Source organism: Oncorhynchus mykiss, chromosome 21, assembly GCF_057628025.1.
Source record: "Oncorhynchus mykiss isolate SJ-2025 chromosome 21, ASM5762802v1, whole genome shotgun sequence".
NCBI lineage: Eukaryota > Metazoa > Chordata > Actinopteri > Salmoniformes > Salmonidae > Oncorhynchus > Oncorhynchus mykiss.
Genome location: NC_143042.1, coordinates 43,837,630 through 43,861,906, shown reverse-complemented (window position 1 = coordinate 43,861,906; position 24,277 = coordinate 43,837,630). Strand labels below are relative to the sequence as shown.

The 24,277-nt window shown below is 43.7% G+C and overlaps 1 protein-coding gene and 1 pseudogene across 1 annotated transcript; both read left to right on the top strand.

Annotated features, from left to right (window-relative positions):
• Positions 1-2,000: 2,000 nt before the first annotated feature.
• Positions 2,001-6,902, top strand: LOC110500618 (uncharacterized). The gene is made up of 7 exons (XM_036958079.2): positions 2,001-2,074; positions 2,471-4,452; positions 4,614-4,774; positions 4,852-5,084; positions 5,611-5,740; positions 5,839-5,939; positions 6,209-6,902. Exons 2-7 carry the CDS (start codon positions 3,312-3,314, stop codon positions 6,357-6,359), a joined length of 1,917 nt encoding a protein of 638 aa, XP_036813974.2. The 5' UTR covers positions 2,001-2,074; positions 2,471-3,311; the 3' UTR covers positions 6,360-6,902.
• On the top strand, positions 6,844-24,248 carry LOC149973253 (uncharacterized; annotated as a pseudogene).
• Positions 24,249-24,277: the final 29 nt, after the last annotated feature.

Below are 24,277 nucleotides of genomic sequence, written 5' to 3'. Positions count from 1 at the left end.
CCAGGTCAAAATAGGCTTCCTGAGCCACCCCGGTCAAAAGAGGGGCTAATGCGCTCGCCCATTTTGTGGGCGGCCACTCTTCCAAGGTGGCCGTCCTTTCGAAGGTCATGAGGAAGGCCTCAATATCATCCTCCTTGGAGAGACGAGGTAAGATGGCGTGAGCAGCCGCTCTTGGCTTAACTCTAGGTTCTTCTGGCTCAGCTGTTGTTGCAGGAGTTCTATGGTTGTCTGCTGTGCCGTGATCAATTGTTGTAGTAGGGCGTTATCCATCGTTCTTGAATGGTTCCTCCAGGTCTACTGGAAGAATCTTGATGTACTCACTTATCCTTGTGTCACTCGTCCACCTAATGCCTGCATTCTCCACCAATGTGAGCGGACCAAGTAATTGGCCGTCACTCTAAAGCGGGAAGGTGGAATAAACGAGTCAGGAGTAGGTTTTCTTGATTGAACACAGTTCTCTATTGAGGGCTTTGGGTCAACACAAACACTCCAACATAATCAATGAAAATCTCCCAAGGAAAAACATACATCTTCTTCTCCAGATGAAACAGGAACACAATACGATTATCTTTAAACTATAACAAAAGTCACGAGATTGTCACCGTCTTAGTGGTTCTTCATGGATAGCTCCTCTGTCTCGGAGGCCATCTTTCAGAGATAGTTCCCCTCTCTGCTGGTTCCATACTCTCTCTTATAGGGGAAGGAGAATATGTCATTAGTACCGTCAGCTGTGCTTAATTGCCTCTGGTTACCTTGTCTCCCATGCCTTGTTGGTCTACTATCCGTGAGCCCAGCCTGCCCTCTGGTGGTCCTTCCACAATATATATATATAGATACAGTATATCAAGGGATGTAGCAACTACAGATTGCCCCTATAAGTCTATCAAAAGTGTGCGAGTTTAAGCATGTGTCCATTCGGCTTATGGATTTATTTTTTATCATCATGAATTAGATTGAGCAATAAAAGGCCCACTTTTATTCCATAGGCTGGGATCCGCACTCTGCAGCTGTTGAAAGAGCGCATTTTTCACTGGCTGTCCACTGGTTTCAAAAACAATGATTGATATGCAGCTTAAACTTCTTGAATTCAACTATTATTGTATAAATACTAATTTAGATTTGTGAAAAGCCATCCACAACAACCACAATCCGTAAGACGTAAATAACTAAATGAGAGAGCAGCAGTGTGATTCACATCAATGCGCTATGTAGATATGTAGACTACACCACTGCTGTCATCCTTACCTCCAAGCGTTTATTTAAATTGGATAATCTTTGGATGGCGACAGCTGTCGTACCATTGGAAGACATAGCTTGGACTGTAACCTACAAAAGACTATTCCTGCTTTTTTTCCCCGCGATCCATCAAACACATTTGGTGTGTCAAAATAGTGGTCTCTGATTGGTGGTCATCATTTGGTGTGTCATCATAGTGGTCTCTGACTTGTGGTCAGACTCACTCAGGTGGAACAAACTTAAACTTGCGTCTTTTTTCAATGCTGATTCGAATGTCATTGAGAAAACAGAGAAGTGTCAAATATATTTTTTTCTTGCAAGCATCCTTTCCGAATTTCAAAGTAATCCTCGAAGTAATCATTTAGTTTTTTTAGGATCTGTAATCTGATTACAATATTTTTGCTGGTAATGTAATGTAATTTTTTTGTGTAATCCGCTACATGCAATCCGCTACTCCCTAACACTGGTGACGGATTTGATGTTCCAATTCAGTGGTTGTCCTCAAGTACTGACATAATCTCAATATCCACTCCATGTATTGATAGTGGGGATAGGCTTGGTTGACTTTTTTTCCTAAAGTTGATTTGCATCTCTTTGGGTTTCCTTGTGTTTAGTACTGATGAGTTTTTGGTACAGTGCCGGTAATGTTGCTGTTTCCATGATAAAGATTGTGAAAACAAATGTAAGAAGAGTTGTCTAAAGCACTAAATATACCTGTTGTACCAGTCTAGGTTGGGTTTCAGGAAGAACTTTAAATTGTGTCTCTTCCGCATCAGTAGAGTGGGCACTGTGAGCTTCGGGCTGAGAGAGGACGTTTCTGCTCCAAGAACTCTAAGGGGTACGTACTTTTAAAGTCGATTTTTGAGAGTATTGGCACAGTCCAATGAATGCTGCTCTTTCCATGTTATAACAAATCCTAACTCTGCATTTGACATAATATAAAACAGCTTTAATAGTATTTCAGTCAGGTAAAGGCACCACACAGGTATGCACCAGAGATGTAAAACTGCAAGATTTATTTGAGTTATTACTCTCCTAATGAACTAAACCAATTGTACTGTACAGTATATTCACTGTATCTATTTAGACACTAATAACATATACATTATAAGAGGATATTATACACTGTTATTTAACATACAAGAGCATACTGAAAATATCATGTTGAGTTACTATGAATCCCATTTCAATTTGATTTAATTGGAAAAGATACTCATGACTTTTTCTCCCTCAGATATCCCTGCGTAGAAAAAATTGATAGGAATTATGGAATACTTTTTTGAACATCTGGCCAAAATCTCAGGGCCAACAGATCGTATTATCAAGTGCATTATTAATAATAATCTGAAGAGGCTGAAGACATTGATTAGAGGCAAGGACATCAATGCATTGTACCCTTGTGTTGAGTTACAAGATGAAGTAACCTCTTTAATGGCTGCTGTTGCATTTGCAAATCAGGAGATTTGTACATTTCTTCTGGGAAAAGGTGCTGACCCCAACAAACCATCAAAGAGATGTTTAGCACCACTGCATTATGCTGGACTGTATAAAGTTCCAGTGAATATAGTGACAACATTACTGGAAGCAAAGGCAGATCCAAATGGTCTAGCAGAACAACCATTCTTTCCAATTCAATTAGCACATGACAGAGAGGATATTGTGAAGGAGCTTCTCAAATCTGGAGCTTTAATTTGGCTAAATCATGGCGTCCATCCTGCAATTGATCAGAAATTGGCCACAATAATTGGAAACTTTGCTGAAGAGAGTGGGTTCTTTTTCAAAATCAAGCTTTTTTTCAATTTTGCACAAGCAATAAAACAAACATCACCAACAGATGTTTTCAAGCACTATGATCTTCACTTACTAGAGGAGAACCCACAAACCCACCTCACTATGATTGACATGTGCTTTAACATTGAAGGTGCAAATGAAGACGAATACTTCCAGAAAGCCATTAAATGGTTGAACGACTCCAATAAACTAGTTTCCTATGTTGAAGTTGTAAGCAGACGTCTGTCCACAGTTCCTCTGAAATTTAGGGCAGGTGCATTGAAATCCTTAGACTTGTTTGCGCCATGAAGGAAATACCTAATGAGGTGTCACTTACCCTAATTCCTGAGTTAGTGAAACTGCTTTCCTCTAAAACAGAAGATTATCTCGTGCCATTGATCATTGTTACGCTCTATGGCATCACACAGAAGACAAAAGACAAGGATCGTTGGAGCAACTCTGACCTTGAGGAAATATGCAAGCACATTGTCCCATGCACACAGAGGAAGGGTTATCCCTATGAATTGAAGATGTATGCCTATGCGTTGCTAGCAGATCTTTACACATTTAGTTGTGTTCCTGGTTACATCAGCTCTCTGGGACTGACTCCGGTACCTGAAGGACTACTTAACTGGGGAAGGGATGAAAAGCTGAGAGATCTAAACATGTCCTTAGACAGACAACGTTCTGTCTCCAAGTCAACAAGTGAAGATTCAAAAGACAGTCATTTGTCAGAAACCAAGAAGAAGAAGAGGAAGAAGAAGAAGAAGAAGAAGAAGAAGAGGGGAACGGCAGAAAAACAAGACATACCAAAAGAAGAGACAGACACACAAGAAAATAAAACCTGTTTAGCCTTCAATACTTCATCTACACCTGTTGAGGAATCTGGCCTTGATGAGTGTTCTAGTGTCAAGCCGTTCCACCCCACCACTGACACATCACCATTACAGCGCAAATGGCACAAAGTAAGCAAGCGGTGGGAGACACAGTTAGAGAAGCTTGCCAACATGGATGAATGTAAAGTTTATAAAGTAGGAAACCTCACTCTTATATATGATGATGATTACTTTCGCATAGCAAAGGGAAGTGATGGAACTGAGGTCTTCTTGGGCCTGAGGGATGATGGCACTGAAGTAGCCATAAAGAGAATGATCGGGTCAAACTATCAGTTTCTCAAGAATGAGGAAGGGTTTTTACGTCTTCCAGAGCTTGACAGTAGCGGTATTGTAAGATACATGGACTTTGCAGAAGACAGTTTCTTTGGTTATCTTGCTCTTCAGCTCTGTGAATACACTCTGGATGAGTACATTAATACACACCTGTCCAAGGACGACACTCCTGCCCTGATTAAAATCACTGAAGAGGTGCTCTGCAGTTTAAGTGTCTTTCATGGTCCAACTACCAAAGTCCTTCATCGGGATATCAAACCTCAGAATGTTTTGATAGGTGAGAGATACTATAGTATTGCACAGTTAAGCCTTTCACTCTAAATCTAATACATGGCTTTCATCATTGTGTTAAAAATCCATATGCAGTATCATAAAGTCATTTTCTAGTACCTATACTTATGAAAAACATGATATTGTGATATTATTTATCCTTTACAGGTCTCAAAGGAAATGCAAAATTGGCAGATTTTGGCATAAGTCGCAGACTCACAGTGGAACAAACAACTCTACACACAGTCCCTGCGGGAACAAAATGCTGGATGGCCAAGGAGACGTTAGACAAACAAGGCTCTGGATATAAGAGGAGCTCTGATATACAGGTTGAGCAACGTGAAGATAGAATAAAGATTATTTCCTGTTTGTAGAGCGATGGACTGAATGATTGTTGTAATTTCAGGTGGCTGGGATGTTGGTATACTACGTCCTTTCTGGTGGACACCACCCCTTTGAAGGTCCACTTGGTGAGGAACTTGAACAGAATCGAAACATAATCAAGGGGACTTACACACTAGAACATGTGGCAGACGAGGTTGCAAAGGACCTCATTGAGTGGATGATCAATGAAGACCCTGATGGGAGACCTACAGTGGAGGAGACCCTGAATCATCCCCTCTTCTGGAAACCACAGAGGTGAAAATCCTTATTTGTCACTTGAAAAGTTGTTTTATTAGTATGTCTTTGTGTATAATAGGTAATAATGAAAATAATAATAAACATGGAGATAAAACTAAATTCTAGTTACAGTTACATGATTGACACGGTGACACAATTATATTACTCTATGTGCGTAATTACAATAATTAATATTATTCAAATGTATTAATGCATTAAAGCAAATGTAATCTGTTCAACAAATTATAAACCAAGTGTAAAGGTAGTTAGCTTTCGATAAAGTTTGTAGATGCCTTAGGTTTTATCATCATGCAAGATTTGCATTATCCATGGCTTGAAATTCTTACCTTACATAGACACCTTTGCCAGAGACTTACACCTATTTGCATCACTTGAGGCTTCCCATCACAACAAGTGATGGGACGAATTATGAGGCAGTGCCATTCTTAAACTGATTAGCGTGAGACTGAGAGGAAAATTACAACATGGACATAACTTCCCCTATAATTTGTTTCAAATGTATTGATGTACACCGTTTGATCAGGAGATTGGATTACTTGATAAAAATTGGGAATCAGGAGGAGGCAGAGAACCATCGTAATGCTGACCCTGGGCTCGTTCAAGCGCTAGACCAAGGTGTTGAGAACAGATCCTTCTATCAGTGGAAATCCAAGGTTAGCCAGACAACGTTTTATTCACTACTTACCACCACAAGCCATTTATGAGAGTGTAAAGCAATGTTAACGCATACAGCAATTCTTTGTCTTCACAGCTGCCCCCTTTGTTGATCCAGAAGGTGGAAGGTAAAAAGAAGGCCTACACTGAGAACACATTGGGGTTACTGCGCTTCATACGGAACCTTGATGCACACTAGTAAGTCAAAAAACAACAATTAGTGTTAGTGGCACTGATCTAAATTTCAAATTGCTTTACATTTCAATCAATTGGGGAATTGAATAGATACTGTACTTATTTCAAGTCCTAACATGACATACCAGATATCACGCTAGATAATAAGATTTCCTCTGATTTCTGTTAATCAAAGCTGCTTCTGTAATTGACATTACAGTATGTTGAAACTGCCCAACACTGAGCATCTTCACTGACATCATAGAAAATGTGTGTTTTCTGTCTTTCTGTAGCACTAAGGTTGCGGATAAGGATGCAGATGCGGCCTGCTGTGTTTGCAAAGATCTGGTGACAATGTTTCCTGATCTCTTTGGATGCGTTTACAAGTTTGCCAAGAAACAGAACTGGAATACAAGACGACCTGATCTGAGATGTTTTATTTAATGCAGAGGAACTAAGCTCATGATGCTGACATATATGTGTTTACACACAGTCCAATTCTGAATTCTGATTTTTTTTTGCCCAATTATTGGCAATAGAGCTGATCTGATTGGTCAAAAGACCAAAAATATCAGAATTGGTCTGCCTGTTTAAACACAGACCTTTTTTTAATTTGGAAGATGCTGTTGAAATTCAATATATTTACATTCCCATTCTTTAGAGTAAATAGATTAGTGCAAATTTGACACAATGTTTTGAAGGAAAATGGTTGATTTTAGTATAATATTTTCAGGAATACTTTCTATTAGATTGTCACAAAAAATACATTATATATAGGCCAGCAGTGTATAAAAAGGGTTTGCTACTCATTATTCTATTTTAGCCTGCAGTTGTAAGCAGGCCCAGTGATTGTCATGCATTCTGAGTGGGAGATTTTATGGAAGAACACTGTTAACTGTTGCCTACTAGGGTATTTAGTCACAACTGTATGATTGTTCATGTAAGAGAATGTTTGATGCTGGAGCCATTAAATACTTTCTTCAAAAATGACTGTTAAATTGTTGCATAATTCCCAACGTAATCCCGCCTATTGAAATTGTGTGGTTATTTTGGGGCAAATGACACGCTGCAACGGTTTGGTTGACAGACCGTTCTGCCCTTGTTGTTGTCCTGATCATGGCAGAAAATGTTACTGTTATGTAACAGCCATGGTTGTTTTATTAAAAGCTTGTTATACTATTAATTCATCCCTATAAAGAAAGTGAATTGACAGCCTGTCTGTCTGAACTCTAAGCTTTTACTTGATATTCCAGTGGTCAATGCTTGGTCTCCCTACAGAGTTCAACACAATTAACTATTTAGGCTCCATGTAAGGCTTGAGGGGGCTGCCTGAACATAATGGAAACCTGGAGGGAACGAAGAGGGATAAGTCCTGGAGTGAACACAATGTAAACTGCCCACAAGAAGCCCTCACCTTAATTTAGGCTTGAGAGTTGCCTGTATGGTTCATATAACATATTATACAGCCTCAAGAGCAACCCCAAAGGCAAAAGTAAGTCAAATACCTTTAAAAGGACCTCCTCATATTCTCTTTGAGAAACTGTTCTGTTCTGAAGCTACTCGAATCACACATGACAAGTCCCCGAGCACCTCTCTCAATACACCTAGGATAAAATATCATTTTTATTGTGAACATGTCCACCCTCTGACATCCCTGCCCCACCAACAACAGCTGACGTTAGACCTAAACATAGCAGCCAGCGGAGGAGAATCTCAATTCACCTTGCTGAAAGAACACAATTGTAGCCTTAACCGATTAACGCAGGAAAAACCGTGACATCTGCGTGTAGGGGAGACGCCAAGAAAATGTGAATAGTTTGAAAAGGAGTGAGAGTGATTGGCAAGGCCTGGTCAGCGAGGTGAGTGCGCTGAAAAAACCCTGTGACAATCGGTTGCGTGAGCAATCAGTGATGATTAGCGAATAGAACTACGGTTGCCATATGGAAGGAGAAATTAAAGTCTCAATATACATATTTTGTTACGATTATGAAGCCAAGTCTATGGATTCTAGGGTTGTTTGTGTGCATATACCCCACACAACGTATTTTAACACAAAGCGATTGGTAGTCTACCGCCTGGTCCATCCAAAACAATAGACAGTATGTTGTGAAAAGTAGGTAGAATCTTAATGAGAATGATTTACAGCTGTAATGGCTGCCAAAGGGGCTTCCATCAAGTATTAACTCTGGGGGGTGGAGACATATCCAATTATTTTGGTTGTTGTTTTTTCTCAATTTGGAAAATATCTTTCTTTCACTTTGAAAATGTGGATTATTTGATCTAGATCTGTAGGATTTATTTGAATTTGATCCCTCTTTAGAATTTTTTTTTTTTAAGGCAGCAAAATGTGAAAAAAAAAGTTCAAGGTTTTCTATAGGCACTGTAGTTCCTGGTGTGTAAGTGTAACCGGTGTTATGTCCCTTTCTGTACCATCCTATATGTTGTTCCATTGTTCCTGGTGTTGAAGCATACGCTGGAGAGTAAGGAGGCCCTCCTGATCCTGTCCAAAGAGCTGGACACCGGTCAAGAGGAGAGAGACCAGTACAAGCTGGCCAACCAGCTGCGAGAACACCACCAGGGACTCAAGAAGAAATACAGAGAGTTGATTGTGAGTCTGCCTAAAGGATTTATATCTGAATTTAGTACTCCTTTTCTGCCACGTTTTGCCTTAAAGTGATAGTTCGTCCAAATGACGAACTTGACTTTGTTTTATGGCTATATAAAAAGGGTCTAAGGACCTGGAAAGTCAGTGACCCATGAATGTTTTTTATTTGATTTGCTAGAGCTTAACATTAGTATTATTGAGTGCAAAACAATGGGACCCCTGTTAGCATGATTTCAATCGCAAGCCTAAATCACCTTGCAGTAAATCTTTGCATTTTTGTTATTTCTATTAGTTCTTAAATGTGTGTTCTGTTTTGGGATGGAGATCCGTCTTTACCACCAGAAAACGCAATCAGGTAAATTGTGCTGCTGTTGGCCATTAAATTCATATTCTTAAAACTCTTGTCACTTTATCACAATGATGATGGACAAGGCTCATCTGAAGCTTTGCCAGTTCAGCCTTAAAGCCAGGCTTATTTTTTGGATCTGTGACTCTCCCACTCTTTCACTTCCATCTCTTTTTGTTCTCCATCTATCCCTCTTTCTCTCCCTCTATCTCTCCCTCTATCTCTTCCTCTATCTCTCCCTCTATCTCTTCCTCTATCTCTTCCTATATCTCTCCCTCTATCTCTTCCTCCTCTCCCCAGGTGAACAACACAACAGGACCAAAAGCATGTGGACACCGGCTGGTCGAACATCTCATTCCAAAATCATGTGCATTAATATGGAATTGGTCCCCCCTTTGCTGCTACAACAGCCTCCACTCTTCTGGGAAGGCTTTCCACTAGATGTTGGAACATTGCTGTGGGAACTTGCTTCCATTTAGCCACAAGACCATTAGTGAGGTCGGGCACTGATGTTGGGCGATTAGGCCTGGCTCGCAGTCGGCGTTCCAATTCATCCCATAGGTGTTCGATAGGGTTGAGGTCAGGGCTCTGTGCAGGCCAGTCAATTTCTTCCATACCAATCTCGACAAACCATTTCTGTATGGACTTCACTTTGTGCATGGGGGCATTGTCATGTTGAAACAGTTATTGTGCTGACGTTGCGTCCAGAGGTAGTTAGGAATTCTATAGTGAGTGTTGCAACCGAGGACAGATGATTTTTACGTGTTACGCACCTCAGCACCTGGCGGTCCAGTTCTGTGAGCTTGTGTGGCCGTTTTTGCTCCTAGACGTTTCCACTTCACAATAACAGCCCTTAAAGTTTCCCGGGGCAGCTCTAGCAGAGCAGAAATTTGACGGACTGACTTGTTGGAAAGGTGGCATCCTATGATAGGACGTTGAAAGTCACTGAGCTCTTCAGTAAAGCCATTCTACTGCCAATGTTTGTCTATGGAGATTGCATGGATGTGCGCTCGATTTTATACACCTCTCAGCAACGGGTGTGGCTGAAATAGCCGAATCCAGTTCTGTCAGGTTCTTAGTCACCGTCCTGACCAAGGCCCTTCTCCTCCGATTTCAAGTTTCTTAGCAAATGGTCTGAATACTTATGTAAACAAGTTATTTATTTATTTTTATACATTTGCAAAACCTGTTCTTGTCATTATGAGGTATTGTGTTTAGATTAATGAGAAAAATAAATAATTTGATAGATTTTACAATAAGGCTGTAATGTAACAAAATGTGGAAAAAGGGATTGGATTGTATGTATGTATGTATGTATGTATGTATGTATGTATGTATGTATGTATGTATGTATGTATGTATGTATGTATGTATATCTCACCCTCCTCTCCCCAGGTAAACTTGGCTCAACTGTTGAGAGACACGAGGGAAGGAGGTGAATCAGAGACTGGCTGATGCCCAGGGGGATAACAAGGTGGGGCATCACACACGCGCATACATACATACATACATATACACACTCTCACACAAACATGCATCTCTCTCTCAGGCAAACTCAAACTTGTAAGTGAATCTGTCCCTTGTTCCTCCCGTCTCTCCCTGGTCCACAGCTGCTGAGGATGACCATCACCAGACAGAGGCTGGGGGATGCGGAGGTGGCACACCACTTCCCAGCCTGTGTGAGAGAGAACCTGGTCCATCAACTGGAGAAGGCAAGGTTACAGGGGGGATGGGACCTTGTCCAATGAGATTGCTCTTTTTCATATTCCTTTTTCAAAACTTTATGCTAAATCGTGCCCTGATGAACACGACCCAGTGCCTCTCCTTCATCAGCACTTTGAGAAGGCTGATAAGGAGAGGCCTCCGCTGCAAGTACTGTAACCTCGTCTGTCTCTCTCTCTCCTCTTGTTTTCCTCTCTCTCTCTCTCTCTCTCTCTCTCTCTCTCTCTCTCTCTCTCTCTCTCTCTCTCTCTCTCTCTCTCTTTCTGTCTCTCTCTCTTTCTGTCTGTGTGTTCAGATGGAGGAGCTGGAGTACAGTGTTAAGGCGCTGACTGACGAGCTGCAAGACGTTAAGGCGGAGCACAGCAGAGGCCGAACGGCTCAACCTGGAGCTGAACCACATCCTGGGTAGCCATGAGACGCGCATCATTGCCGTGGACGCCCTCTGTATGGAGAACAGGTGAGGGGGTCAAAGGTGGTGGACTCTTCTCTGCTATTATTACATTTGACATTACAGTTGATTCATTTAGCAGACACTCCTGTTCAGAGTGACTTACAGTCAGTGCATTCAACTAAGGTAGGTAAAAACAACGGCATGCCACATATCACACAGTTGTCATGACTGTCATGATCAGGTATATTTCTCTCATGTACTTTCTTTTTTCTCTCTCTCTTTGAAATACCCATTTTGGGTAACATGCACCATAGTGTGTTGGCCCGTTATACTAAGTTCTAATCAATAGCCTAGAATGTGTTTTGTCTATGTGTATCTTTTATCATTATTTTAGCTTTTTAGTAAATAAATATTCAACTAAGATTGGTGTGGTACGAACTCATTGGTGAGACCCGGGTCCGTGCAGATTCACGGGCTATACGACGTTCAGAACGAGATGGTAGAGGTAACTGGTGAATTAGCGGCTGTTGTAAAATCGATATTGTGATATTCTTTGAGTTAATTTGGGAAATAGAAACTCAATAAAAACTAGTTTTCCCATGGTGCCCCAAGTTAATGAGTTAATAATTGGTTAACAGGTTAATGAGTTAATAATGGCTTGATTCAGTTAATCACGCAATTAGAAACTTTTAATCATTCGATGAACAACAGTCACATGAACTAATACAACGTCACAACACAGTATTAAACAGAATGAAATGAGCCCCAGCAGACAAACAATGTAACTACTGTACACTATAAAATGAGACATTTTCATACACTGCAAGGTTGGCACTGCTTCAATATCATGCTATTCCAGCTAGCCATAGGGTGTTGTGTGTGACCTCCTCTTGGACTTGGTTGAACCTCTCAAGTAAATACCTGACAAAGGGCTAAAATAGCCTTCATCTTTTCAGCTAACAGCAACAAGAAACAATTCTTCAACTTCAAACACACACAGAACACCCTAGCTGGAATAGAATGACACTGAAGTAGTGCCAACCTCGCAGTGTATGAAACTGTTTGTCCAAGTCCAATATCATGAAATACAAGGTAGAGGTGTCATCCTGTCTGTCATCCTGTCTGTCTGTGACAGTGGACTCAATTTGATCCAACCCGCATTGCAGTAACAAGTAACTTTCTTTACCATCAGGTAGACTCCCCTCATGGTTCAATACTTTGTTTGTTTGTGTGTGTGTGTGTGTGCGTGTGTGTGTGTAGGCAGTAAACAATGGCGGTGTGTCAACATTGCATTGCAATTACATTGAATTCTAGCCAGTGTCTCTTGACAGTCCCAAAGAGAGTTAGAGTTGATAGAGGTGACAGCTGATAGGGGGGAGATGGGGGGGGGGGGGGGGGGGGGTGTTTTGCAGACTGTGTCAGAGACGAGGTAGAAATCCAAAGTGTCTGTGAAGTCCAACAGCAGTGCTCTAACAGGAGTCCTCTCTGCCAGACAAGGTACACCACCCTCACATACAGATACATCCAGCGACCACATGGCAGGTCCCAATTCAGACTGGCAGCTTGCTCTGCGGTGAATAAGATAAGGAGGCTGGTCAGAGCAACGGATCCCAGAACAGAAATGAGGAGCTATCTAAGTGATCTCCTCTGTCCGTCTTTCATTGCAGCTAGGTGATGCATATAACAGTGAGTATAAACACAGCTACTGAGTTGCGATGATGTCACCTTCCCTGACACCTGAAGGATCTATTCGAGGACCTGTATAGGAGGTATTGTAGTGTGGTAGTGCAGGTTGCATTACAGTCTACAATAGCATGCTGATGTTGCGTAGATGTCGTACCATTCAAAGGGCACCCTCAATTTATTTTCAGCTCTTGTGAAGGCAAATCCTATTTTTTCAACCAGACCAGGATTCCAGTTTCATACATGAAAGCACCTGTAATCCCCATTCTGTCTTAAGCAGACATCCTTCATTAGAGTTATGTTAAGACTCTGGTGCCTAACTTTCGAAAAAAAAAAAAAAACACCTGATCCTCGTCCTAATTTGTATTCTGAGTTCTGGCAGTGAGACAAATCAGAGGTCTTGATTGACAGGTGTCGGGGGAGCCAGCAGAATAGGACAGCAGTTAAAGCTAGAGGGAGCAGCGAGGTAGTATATTGTACAGACAGCTGTTTCTATCTCTCTGTCACTCTTTCACTCACTCTCTCGCTTTTGCTTTCTTGCTTTCTTTTTCAGACCTGTGTGTCACTCCTGTCTATATACTGTTTCTCCTACATTATTTGTTGCTTTCTTTTTGTCTCTGTCTCTCTCTCTCTCTCTTTGTCTCTCTGTTGCTATGTCTCTCTCTTTCTCTCTCTCTCTCTTTGTCTCTCCGTCTCTCTTTTTGTCTCTGTCTCTGTCTCTGTGTCTCTCTGTCTCTCTCTTTTTGTCTCTGTCTCTCTCTCTCTTTGTCTCTCTGTCACTATGTCTCTCTCTTTTTGTCTCTGTCTCACTTTGTTTCTCTGTGTCTGTCTTTCTCTCTGTCTGCAGTGCAGGAGTGGTTGTCTGAGGATCAGGCCTGCAGTCTCCTGGCCACGCCCCAGTCCATTTCTGACCTCAAGTCTCTGGCCACAGCACCAGAGACGCAACGACAGGCACACACACACGTCTATAGTACACACCGGCCTAGACACACACTCCACCACAGTCCACACACAAGTTCATATACCACGCCACACAATGTCCTCCCCTCCTCCTAGTTGGTTACAATAATGAGTTTAAATTATGACATTGGGCTTCTGCCTGGTTTGATAGTACTAGATTTAGCTGCTAGCTAACTCTACAGAGAACACAGCACCACACCATGAGCAAACACACTGTGTCTACCAACATTTATATGCAAATGCCTAGTTACAGTTTTTCTCAAATGCTAAAACACAATTCTGGCTGGTTTTATCAAAATACTTAACACAATTCACAAAACCACACACCCAAACTGCAAAATACCTCATATATCCTGCAAAATACCTCATATATCCTGCAAAATACCTCATATATCCTGCAAAATACCTCATATATCCTGCAAAATACCTCATATATCCTGCAAAATACCTCATATATCCTGCAAAATACCTCATATATCCTGCAAAATACCTCATATATCCTGCAAAATACCTCATATATCCTGCAAAATACCTCATATATCCTGCAAAATACCTCATATATCCTGCAAAATACCTCATATATCCTGCAAAATACCTCATATATCCTGCAAAATACCTCATATATCCTGCAAAATACCTCATATATCCTGCAAAATACCTCATATATCCTGCAAAATACATCATATATCCTGCAAAATACCTCATATATCCTGCAAAATACCTCATATATCCTGCAAAATACCTCATATATCCTGCAAAATACCTCATATATCCTGCAAAATACCTCATATATCCTGCAAAATACCTCATATATCCTGCAAAATACCTCATATATCCTGCAAAATACCTCATATATCCTGCAAAATACCTCATATATCCTGCAAAATACCTCATATATCCTGCAAAATACCTCATATATCCTGCAAAATACCTCATATATCCTGCAAAATACCTCATATATCCTGCAAAATACCTCATATATCCTGCAAAATACCTCATATATCCTGCAAAATACCTCATATATCCTGCAAAATACATCATATATCCTGCAAAATACCTCATATATCCTGCAAAATACCTCATATATCCTGCAAAATGAAGCACTGCAACCAAAACTACATATAGGATTATCAAAATCAAACATTTGCACGAAATGGCACACACTTCATTCATATTACCAGATGTTTGTCTAACCAACTACAACACTGTTGGGGCGGCAGGGTAGACAGGGTAGCCTAGAGCGTTGGACTAGTAACCGGAAGGTTGCAAGTTCAAATCCCCGAGCCGACAATCTGTCATTCTGCCCCTGAACAGGCAGTTAACCCACTGTTCCTAGCCCGTCATTGAAAATAAGAATTTGTTCTTAACTGACTTGCCTGGTTAAATAAATAAATAATAAAAAGCACTCTCATCTTTAGTATGCTTTTGCCATAATACTAAAATAGTTCAAATTGTAGAAAATTCTTCAGATGCACAGAAATATTTGCAAACACACACATGCTGTTGAAACATTTTATTTTTCACCAAACAAGTCAGTGCAACATATGCACAGCAGATATATTTACATTGGACTGAACAAAAATATGCTCACAAAAAAAGACAGTAAACTGAAAAAGTAAATTGCAGAAAAAATGTGCAGAAAAAATATATAGAAAAAAAGAGGCAAGAAAAATAATTAGGCAGCATCTTGCCGCACAGCTGGGTCTGGCCACAACGCCTCGTCTACATCACAGCTGGGTCTGGCCACAACGCCTCGTCCACATCACAGCTGGGTCTAGCCACAACGCCTCGTCCACATCACAGCTGGGTCTGGCCACAACGCCTCGTCCACATCACAGCTGGGTCTGGCCACAACGCCTCGTCTACATCACAGCTGGGTCTGGCCACAACGCCTCGTCCACATCACAGCTGGGTCTGGCCACAACGCCTCGTCCACATCACAGCTGGGTCTGGCCACAACGCCTCGTCCACATCACAGCTGGGTCTGGCCACAACGCCTCGTCTACATCACAGCTGGGTCTGGCCACAACGCCTCGTCCACATCACAGCTGGGTCTGGTCACAACGCCTCGTCCACATCACAGCTGGGTCTGGTCACAACGCCTCGTCCACATCACAGCTGGGTCTGGTCACAACGCCTCGTCCACATCACAGCTGGGTCTGGCCACAACGCCTCGGCCACATCACAGCTGGGTCTGGCCACAACGCCTCGTCCACATCACAGCTGGGTCTGGCCACAATCCAGTGAGCGCTTAGTGAGCGCTTAGTCCCCTCCTGTAATCCCTGTTCGTGCGTGGCTGCGCACGACTCCAACACATCACTCAGTTTGCTGACGACACGACGGTGGTAGGCCTGATAACCAACGATGATGAGACAGCCTACAGGGAGGAGGTCAGAGACCTGGAAAGGTGGTGCCAGGACAATAACTCTCCCTCAATGTGAGTAAGACAAAGGAGCTGATCGTGGACTCCAGGAAATGGAGGGCCGAGAACGCCCCCATTCACATCAACGGGGCTGTAGTAAAGCACGTCGAGCGCTTGAAGTTCCTCGTTGTCCACATCACTAAGGACCTATTATGGTCCAAACACACCAACACAGTCATGAAGAGGGCACGACAATGCCTCTTCCCCCTAAGGAGGCTGAAAAGATATGGCATGGGCCCTTGGATGCTCAAAAAGTTAAACAGCTGCACCATTGAGAGCATCTTGGCTGACTGCATCATCGCTTGGTATAGAAACTGCTTGGCATCCGACCGCAAGGCACTACAGAGGGTAGTGCGTACGGCCCAGTACATCACTGGGGCCATGCTCCCTGCCACACAGGACCTCTATACCAGGCGGTGTCAGAGGAAGGCCCTAAAAATTGTCAGCCACCCAAGTCGTGGACCGTTCTCTCTGTTACCGGAAAGCGGTACTGGAGCGCCAATTCTGGTAACAAAAGGCTCCTGAACAGCTTATTTCTACCCCCAAGCCATAAGACTTCTGAACAGTTAATCAAATGGCCACCCTGACTATTTGCATTGACCCCTTTTTATGCACACTCACTGGACTCTACCCAAACACACACACACTCTACATACGCTCACACAAACACACAACACACACACACATGCATATTGACGCCACACACACACACTCACACTTTCACATATGCTGCTGCTACTCTGTTTATTACCTATCCTGATTGCCTGGTCACTTTTACCCCTACCTACATATTACCTAAATTACCTCAGCTACCTCATACCTCTGCATATTGACTTGGTACCGGTACTCCTTGTATATAGTCTTATTGTTATTTTATTGTGTTACTTTGTCCTTTTCTTTCTGATTTGCTCATCTACAGGAAAAGGCGTCTCGAACAGGCCCCATTAACATAGACTGTTCTCTCTGCTACCGCACGGCAAGTGGTACCGGAGCGCCAAGTCTAGAACCAAAAGGCTCCTTAACAGCGTCTACCCCCAAATCATAAGACTGCTGAACAATTAATCAAATGACCACCAATACTATTTACATTGACATGCCTGCCTTGTTATTGTTATTTTTATTATGTTACTTTTTATTTTACTATTTTTATTTTATTTAGTAAATATTCTCTTAACTCTCTTTCTTGAACTGCATTGTTACTTAAGGGCTTTTAAGCAAGCATTTCACGGGAAAGTCTACACCTGTTGTATTCAGAGCATGTGACAAATCAAATTTGATTTGGTTTGATCTTTTCTTACTTTTTAATTCTGCATTGTTCTGCAAAGTCTACACCTGTTGTATTCAGAGCATGTGACAAATCAAATTTGATTTGGTTTGATCTTTTCTTACTTTTTAATTCTGCATTGTTCTGCAAAGTCTACACCTGTTATATTCGGCGCATGTGACAAATACATTTTTATTTCATTTCACTAATGCCACCTCATACCCACCGTCTTGATGCCAGCTCACACCCACCGTCTTGATGCTAGCTCATACCCACCGTCCTGATGCCAGCTCACACCCACCGTCTTGATGCTAGCTCATACCCACCGTCCTGATGCTAGCTCACACCCACCGTCCTGATGCCAGCTCACACCCACCGTCCTGATGCCAGCTCACACGTCCTGATGCCAGCTCATACCCACCGTCCTGATGCTAGCTCATACCCGCCGTCCTGATGCCAGCTCATACCCGCCGTCCTGATGCCAGCTCATACCCACCGTCCTGATGACAGCTCATACCCACCGTCCTGATGCCAGCTCACACCCACCGTCCTGATGCCAGCTCATACCCACCGTCCTGATGCCAGCTCATACCCACCGTCCTGATGCCAGTTCATACCCACCGTCCTGATGCCAGCTCATACACACCGTCCTGATGCCAGCTCACACCCACCGTCCTGATGCCAGCTCACACCCACCGTCCTGATGACAGCTCACACCCACCGTCCTGATGCCAGCTCATACCCACCGTCCTGATGCCAGCTCACACCCACCGTCCTGCTGCCAGCTCACACCTTGTGTATTCACGTCAACTGTTGGGATCTTCTCACCGGCTGTATGTAGTCACTTGCTTAACTTCTGAACCCAGAGCAACAACATCATGCCCACTGTCCACCTACTCAATTTGGCTACTCAATACATAACATTTGTGTTAACAGTTTGTCGAGAGTCTACTGACTGCTCCCTTTTATCAAAATTTTAAAAAATTGTGTATATTTCAATGTAAGTACAAATACAGTCTCCAATACTGGGATGTTCATATGCTGAGATAGGACAAATGCAAGCACCCACCTAATTATCTATGTCACACGTGCTAATTGGAATTGGAATTTTTTTGCATATCCCACTCCCCCTGTGAGTTGGGTCAGAGCCAGGGATCAGCCATTATTGATGGCGACCCAAGAACAGTTAGGGTTAAGTGCTTTGCTCAAGGGCACATCGGCAGATGTTTCAAAGAGTCGACTCTGAGATTTGAACCAGTGGCCTTTCAGTTACCAATGCTCCTAACCGCTATGCTACCTGCCGCCTGGCCAGAGCAGTGTCGATGATCATTGAATGTCAGATTAGCCTCTAGCAACAGGTGTTTCATGTGTGTTAGGATTTACACAGGATATTTCTAGATCCATTCACTTATATGGGAAGGATGGATGGTCTGTGGAACTCTGCATTTGTCCGTGTCTCATGCATTAGGGTAACTTTGGGATGCGTTCCCAAAACTAGCTGTGATGAATTGCAAAGGTAATTTGGGGAGATATTTCCCCCGTAAGCACGCGTCCCATAACAGCATCAAGTCAGGGCTGTCGAAGGGGTCGTTCCCGCTGCTCAGTAAATATTTAAAATACCAATGGCTTAATTCTTAATAACATTACTTCTTAATAACATGATTACTACCTGAACTAGTTTAACACGACTGTTCTCAAGTCAGGAATACATAGTGCCATTAAGAGATAAGGCAGCCAGACCTGAGATTATGAGACAGTACGTCCAGCATGCACCAGAGGGGGGTGTTGGTCTGTATTTAAAGTGCACTGGCAAGATTTAGGTGGCGAGCAGTGGCTCGATGAAGCTCGCCTGTCATGAGACTGTCATTCTCCCCGCCATAAAACTGACAAGCATCCATTACTGAAAATGATTGCCCACATTACAAACACATTTAGGGGAATGTGCTGTTATTAGGGAATTTGGAGACGAGGCCCAAAGTGCCACATGACTCTGTCCACCACCACAGTCGGCGTGGGGCAGAGAGAGGGAGAGATGGCGAGAGAGATAAAGAGAGCGAGTGAGAGAGAGAGCGGAAAAGAGAGAGTGGCCATGTCAAGATGGACAGACGACGGGGCGAAAATAAAAAACGAAAGAGGTGCCGATTGGGGGCACGCCCTGAGTCAAAACATTAGAGGTGCCGATTGGGGGCACGCCCTGAGTCAAAACATTAGAGGTGCCGATTGGGGGCACGCCCTGAGTCAAAACATTAGAAGTGCCGATTGGGGGCACGCCCTGAGTCGAAACATTAGAGGTGCCGATTGGGGGCACGCCCTGAGTCAAAACATTAGAGGTGCCGATTGGGGGCACGCCCTGAGTCAAAACATTAGAGGTGCCGATTGGGGGCACGCCCTGAGTCAAAACATTAGAGGTGCCGATTGGGGGCACGCCCTGAGTCAAAACATTAGAGGTGCCGATTGGGGGCACGCCCTGAGTCAAAACATTAGAGGTGCCGATTGGGGGCACGCCCTGAGTCAAAACATTAGAGGTGCAGTGCGTTGTTCCCGAACGACAAGTAAAAAGGGAGGAAAAAAAACACTGCGACTCACTCAAATAGACTCGTGATTGACTCGACTACCCAAAACCCCCCTGGGAGCGATCCCCTGTTGAATGAGCGCTGGAATACACACTGAAAGCCTGTCAGAGCGCATCAGCCAGACTCGACGGCAAAACGAGGCGAGACTCATAGCCGACCACACTGGAGAAGAAGATACAGGGTCCAATGCCCTGATAGATAGACATATCATTACCAGGGTCTATTTGAACCGAGCTCCCTCTCTCTACCCTGTCGCTGCTGCCGACCTCTCCACGGATCAACGTCAGGGATGGTGCGGGCCGGCGTCTCGTGAAGACGGTGTCTCGGTTGTGACAGAACCTGCCACATTGTCAAAATAAGAGGGATATAGGCTTACTGTATGGGGTTTTATCATTTGGTTGTCAGTTTAAAGGTGGATACATGGCTATTTGTGGAGGTGGTACTTACCTCTCTGCTGTCTTTGTTTTAGAATGTGTTTGTATACAGTATCAGGAGAAGGTGCCTCAGGGTGTTTACAGATCCCTGTTTGTGCTGTAGGATATGTTTGGGCAGAAGCAGGATGCGGTGTCAGTGTAGACACTCGACTTTGTGAGCGTGTACATTCATATCTGGATGCATAGTGCGTACTGGTGGGATATCTGTCTCAGTGTGTCCCTGCATGCCTGGTGTGTTTGTGTATATGATTGTATGCGAGTGTGTGCCTGTGTGTGTGTGTGTGTATGAGATGCGAGAGTGTGTGGGTATCTGCCTGCCTGTGTGTGTGTATGTGTGTGTGTGTGTGTGTGTGTGTGGGTATCTGCCTGCCTGTGTGTGTGTGTGTGTGTGTGTGTGTATGAGATGCGAGCGTGTGTGGGTATCTGCCTGCCTGTGTGTGTGTATGTGTGTGTGTGTGTGGGTATCTGCCTGCCTGTGCGTGTGCGCGTGTGTGTGTGCGTGTGTGTGTGTGTGTGAGGAGGAATGGACGGATGGATGGGCAGCTGTCAGGAGGGTATAAAGCCAGTCCTCCACACCTCCTCCTGAGCACGGCGTGTGCTGAAGACCTGCTGTGCTCAGCCCGGGCTCTGCTCTGCATACATAACAACCACCTTATTACTGATTTAAAAAGCATCCTGAACAACTTACAAGTCACCAAAGGCCCTCTCAACCCAGAGAGAGCAAATCGCTCAGCCAGTATAATGGATATTGTCACAAGAAAAGTTTGAAGTAATGCTGAGGTGTTTTTAGCACGTGGTTCAGTTGGTAGAGCATGATGCTTGCAACACCAGGGTTGTGGGTTCAATTCCCACAGGGGACCAGTATGAAAATGTATGTACTCTCTACTCTGTCGCTGATGATAAGCACGTCTGCTAAATTCCTTTTCTTTTTAAATGTCAATTGTAGGATATGCCTTGCCATTGCAAGGATCCCAATGGGTGTTTCACTATGCTAACATAAGAAATGAGTGTACAGAAAAGGGATTGCGGTGAGTCTTCGTCTATAAACATCTTTAGAGGAAAGAAAAAGGGTAAACTGTACAAGAAATTGGAGGGACTGTCTGCAACCATTGCCATACAGCAGATTGATTTGAAGTGGAATTGACTCCAACCCCTGATACACGACAGAAAAGATGAGCAGTGCCCTGCATTCATAACATAACTGTTTGGTTGCCCTTCATGAAACATAATATTGAAACTTGATATTGAAACATGATATTGAAATGTGCCATTGAAACATGATATTGAAATGTGCCATTGAAACATGATATTGAAATGTGCCATTGAAACGTGCCACTGAAACTTGATACTGAAACATAATATTGAAACGTGTCATCATCCTTTTTCCCATTCTTCTGTTTTTGTTTGTGTTTCACACTTCAGTGCACCCAGAAGTGGTTTTTGTCTTGCGTCCAGTGATTGTGTGTGTTTGTCTGCGCCTAAATGTGTGTGCGTGTGTGATGTCTGGTATACGGTGCACGGTCCCCTATGAGTAGCATATGGCGTCAGCCCAGGAGGCGTGCAGCCATCACTAATGAAGACGGATGACAGGGAACTGCAGCCACTTCCTGTGAGCACAGTTCTGCGACTGTGTGTGCGCACGCATTTGGATAAATATGACTTTATCTGTGTGTAGGAGAACACTCCGTCCTTACCTGCTTACACCTGAAAACCCCCCTCGTGTCATTCTGTTTTTAGCTTCTGTGTCTGTTGGGTATTTGTATTTTGTGACTTTGTGGGGAAAACTTAGTGGAAGGTAACTCTTCTTCCCAATGGAGTTGTTGGTTAAGAAGAAAGAGACCATTATGCGAGAGCCAGCAACCCGAGCTCCTTTCGCCCACTGCCACATCGTGCCCGCCTCAGCCCCACGTTCACGCCACAACACAGCCACCCAAAGGGAAGTATGTAATCATGTAACTGGGTTTCACTGTTTGTTAAACAGCTCCCTTGGCCAGCAGCTAAAACGCTGTAATTAGCTCCTCCCCCCTCCCCCCACACACCCCTCTATATTTGACCCCTTTCCCGCCTCTCCCTCAGCCCTGGCCTCTCATTGGTGCTAACAAATAAGAACCCAATGCTCCTCAAATGCCATGGCATTTTGGAAATGCGTGCACGATTCTCGCCTGCTGACATTCAAAAAGTTGGGGCGTGTTTTTGGAAGGAGGGGCCCCATAAATATGGATGCCAGTGTGAATTTTATTTTCCTATTTTGGGTGGGGCAGGTGTACTCTGTGTGCTGTCTCTAACCTTTTTAGATGAACATTCACAAATATGGGTCAGTAATCCGTGGAATGGGAGCATATTTTGGAGAGGTGGCAGAACTAAGCTGTTGCCATTGCTGGGATAGTGGGGCGTCACGCTTCCCTGTCCCCTGTCTGGGCGCTCATCACCGCCACACTATTTTTTGCCTGTTGCCATGGAAGTGCTTCAGTCACATAAGTAATCAAAATAACTTTGTTGATTGACACCGCCCCCCAACTCCAAAGATAAATAGTTAGTTACGCAAAGCTGTAATGTCAACTTCATTCTCTCAATTGAAATTGAGGATTTAAGCAAGGAACTGTTACAGACGCTCAGAGAGAATGATACGATGTGGAGTTGTGTTTTGAATGTCTGTAACGTTCAAATTGACTCACTCACTTTTCTTGAGTGATTTTCAAAGCTTACACTGATACGTTATCTGTTTACACAGCACTACATGCACCGAGGCTGTTTTGGATGTAGCATGTGGCTTAACGATCAACAGGAGTTTGGTTGGGTCATGACTCATAGGCTCTTTCTCAAGTCATTTTTGCCCGATTCCTCCCATCCTTTACCCTCACCTCCTTCTCAAAAGGCATTGGATGAGAAGGTCTGAGGGGAGGGACCTTGGACTTTCTCCTCCAATACGATTGAAAGGAGGTGAGGAGATTGCAGAAAGATAAATTGAGAAAGAGCCAGAGTCTTTGACCACTATCAAGCATTGCTGCCTGCGACATACAAATATCAGTTGGACATTTACCCTGTACAAAAGTAACCACTAGCTGCCTGAGACTGTTCAGGTATAGGCACTGCAGTAGGAACAGCTCAACCTAGTTCACCAATGGGCTTTGGGGAACTTTTGTTACAGCCCTGCTCGAACACACCTGATTCAATTATTCTTATGATTAGACTATTCCTCGGCTGCTCATCAGAACCTTGATTAGCTGAATCAGCTGTGTTAGAGCAGAGCAGGAGTATGAATACAAATGTATTTGAGTAAAAACCTGCACACCAAGTAGCTCTTCAGAAGGACGGTTGACCACTCCAGAGGTGTAGAGGGAGTTGCAACTTAATTATAAGTGCACTCTCACCATGACCTCTTCTCCCAATGTGACCAGATGACAGAACGGGAAGTTCAGGAGTGTCGTCGTGGGAACGGGCCACAGCTGGCGGCGACCTTTGGCGCAGATGGCAGCAGCGGGGAGGGCGCCCCTGGGTTCAACAAAGAGGCGGGGCCTAACTGCGTCCGTCCGAGTGACAGGCGGGGGGGGGTTGTGGGGCATGAGGTGAAAGTGGTGGAGGAGGATGTACTGGGCTCCACAGTGGAGGAGGAAGAGGGGGCGGCCCTGGCACTTAACACCCCACCCTTAGAGGAGGAGTCACACTTGGTTAACCTCCCACAGTTACCATAGACCACACCCTTGAGGCAGGTAATTCGACCTGAGACAGAAGATGCCTCTAAGCCAACTCCCGTTTTCAAGACCCAAGACTGGGGCGGCAGAGAGGGGTGGGACCTGCACTGTCAATCGGGCCATGGCGATAGCTTGGCATAGTCAGGTACAAGGGTTGACCCTACATTCATTGCAATTCAGAAGATTCATTGAGAGTCAATTCAATCATTGAAAAGTGATTATCTTGGTAGTTGCTTTACTACTCACTAGCGACTTTTCCTCAACGTAGAC